The 3,118-nt window shown below is 41.4% G+C and overlaps 1 protein-coding gene across 1 annotated transcript; it reads left to right on the forward strand.

Moving 5' to 3' along the window:
* Nucleotides 1-1,424: 1,424 nt before the first annotated feature.
* On the forward strand, nucleotides 1,425-2,583 carry LOC306821777 (natterin-3-like; the record flags this gene model as incomplete). The annotated part of the gene is made up of 1 exon (XM_079340351.1): nucleotides 1,425-2,583. A coding segment is annotated over one exon (981 nt), but the record flags the coding sequence as incomplete, so codon positions are not given.
* Nucleotides 2,584-3,118: the final 535 nt, after the last annotated feature.

Here is a 3,118-nt window from a genome sequence, read left to right on the forward strand (position 1 = left end):
ACTACATTTCCAGCGAAAACCTATTACATATTCATACGCAAACAAGCCTTACACCATGAGTGTGTAATGACTTTGTACTGTTGACTTCTGTAAGCAGAGGGAGGAGTAAGATGTTGAGAAAGCAAATAAAATGACACTTCCTTGGAGCCTTGATAAAAAATCTGTTGAGCAACTTAGAAACTGTTTGAGTCATGCCAAGAGTAAGTGTATTTAAGATCGGCTCAACAACTTTGTGCGTCACTCAGCTTCTTCATATAAACCTGAAGGTGAGCAGAGCTGCATCAAATGATGAACACAGAGATGGTGAGTACTTTTTCTTGTTTCCTCAAGATAAGTAAGTGTTGGTTGGATTAGTGAATCTGTATCTCAAGGGAGTACAGGGGCAGACAACTGCTTGGGGCCCCAGACAGGTAGGGGGGCCCCTTGCCTCGCTAAGCATCACCTGCATGAGAGGAATTATCTGTGCACAGGAGAGAAAACAGGAGAAGGAAACAGCATCAGGACCATGGCAGACATGATGGTACATAAAGATTGCAGGCTCTTCCAGATGTGCCAGAGGCCCCAACAGTCTCTAGAATCTCCTCTGAGCTGAACCGGGCGGTGAAGCTTTCCTTTCTGCTGCTTGCATGTAAAGTTTTAAAAGTTGAATTTTGATGCTGTCTGTTTCTCTGTGACAAACTTGAACCATAAATGATGTTAAAGGTGAGGATGTTCAATGTGGCAGAAAGGAGAGAAGACGCAGCTCTGTGGGACTCCAGTATTTAAACAAGTGAAACGATGATTGATCCTTTAAAGAGGTCAAACTTGTCTGTGTTAAAAACAGTGTCGTTCCAGAGTCACGTTCATGTGACGTAAACCTTCTGCTTACTAACGAGGACTCTGGTGTTTGTCTCCTCTCCAGATGAAGTCGGTCGTGTTGTTGCTGTCGGCTCTGGCGGCTCTGTCTTCAGCCGGTCCTCTCGACGTCAGGAGCAGCACAGAGTGGACAACAGGTAAACATTAACGAGAATCACAGTCAGCTGATTCTATCGGCCAGGTAGATTTAACACACAAGGAATTTAACTCTGTGCTCTCGCTTTACAAAGTAAACATGAAATAATAACAGTTAGCTAAAATATAAACGGGTAATTATAAGACTAATATATAGAATACTAAATATAAGATAATAGTGCATGGGTCTTTATAAGATAGGAAAGCAGGAAGTGCTGAGAGGAGAGAGAGTGGGTCGAGGTCAGATTGGAAAGTAACTTCTCACTCTTTGTTTCTTTGTGTACTAAAGTAAAGTGCTGCTTCATTTTCTCTCTCCTGTCTCCTTCATAGAGTCAGATCTAAATGGCAGTCCGAACATCACTGTGAACCCATCATTGGGAATGAATCCTCATTTTCTGCCTCTGACTCCGGTCAGACAGAAGAGGGCGGTTCAATCCTCCCCCAGCCTGTCGGAGGGAGAATCTTTCCTGAAATGGGTGACCTGGAAAAACTCTTTACCAAACAATGCAGTTTCCATTTATAATGATGATGTTGGTCGCACTGATTACGTCTGCAAATACAAATGTCACGCTGGTTTTTATACCCCCACTAAGGGTTCTTTCTGTCACTATGCCGACGCAAAGAAAGAACATGCTGGTATTCCGTTTGAGATCCTGGTGAACAAAAACAACTTTGAGATCCTGGAGTGGAAGGATGGTTCAGGTGGTTCAGTGCCCAAGAACTCAGTGAGAACCTGCCCTGCAGAGAACATACATGTAGGCAAGAACCAATATGGACTTGGTAAGGTTGATACTAAGAAGAAGCTCTTCTACTTGCCTTGGAAGGGTTCTGAGCGTACGTTCAAGGACTACCAGGTCCTGACCATGAGTGAGAATATAGTCAGCCAGCAGATTGACAATGTCAGATACATCACTAGTCGATCAGAAATTACCAAATATCCCCCAGAGATCATCCGTGAGTCCACAATCAAGAACCTTCAATGCCACCCAGTGGAGAGAACAGACTCTCTCTCAAAGACGTACGAGGTGGCTCAAAAATGGGACTTTGGTTTTTCTATCACAACCGGGGTTAAGACAACCTTCACAGTTGGCGTCCCCTTCATTGTTGAAGGAAAGATTGAAGTCGGCCTCGAAACAACATTCCAGCTCACTGAGGAAACCACAGTGACAGAAACGGTCCCTGATACTGTTTCTGTGCAGCTCACGGTCCCTCCTAACAAATCCTGCTCTCTTAATATGATGCGATATAAGACGAAGCTCACCATCCCGTTCACTGCACGCCTCAGACGCACCTATGGAAACGGCGAGATCCACACCATGTTCTTCACTGGGACGTACAAAAGTGTTCAGGGGGCTAAAATTGAGGTGTTGCTCGATAGATGTCAGCTAGTAAAGAACCCTCAGCCATGTGCATGAAATGTAAAGTCCACCATCATGTTTGAAAAATGATTTATCTGCATGTTTTATTAACTTCCACTTTATAACAATATACATAAAGGCAGTCTGATGAACTGAACATGATTATAGATCTGTGTACATGCACCTTGATGAATCATTTAAACTTGATTAAAGAATCACAGCATTTTAAAATCCACTCAGAGTTTTGTCTTTTGTTTGGATGTTGAAGAGTTTGACTAAAGGGTTTAAAGTGTAACATTTGCATTTCCCCTCAGGGATTAATAAGATATATATATATATATATATATATATATATATATATATATATATATATATATATATATATATATATATATATGATGTGATGTGAGATATGATGTGAGCTCTCTGTTCATAGATAAATAAATCAGTGTGGGTCCAGTAAACAAACATCACAGATATTCTCGTAATGATGAACGGTGGATGTTTTGGCAGCAACATGTCATTCTGAGATTTGTCTTTAGTTTGTGAGCCTCCTGCTGCAATCAATCAATCAATCAATCAATCTTTATTTATATAGCATCAATTCATAACAGGCGTTATCTCAAGACACTTTACAAAAGCAGGTAAAGGACCTCACTTTTTGACTGTTAACATTAACAAAAGAGCAGGTAACAAGACCATGCTCATTGTTATGTTTACATAAAGCAGGTAAAGGACCTTACTGATGGCTATATTACAAGAGCCCAGCT

Source organism: Symphodus melops (genome assembly GCF_947650265.1).
Source record: "Symphodus melops genome assembly, chromosome: 1".
Classification (NCBI taxonomy): Eukaryota; Metazoa; Chordata; class Actinopteri; order Labriformes; family Labridae; genus Symphodus; species Symphodus melops.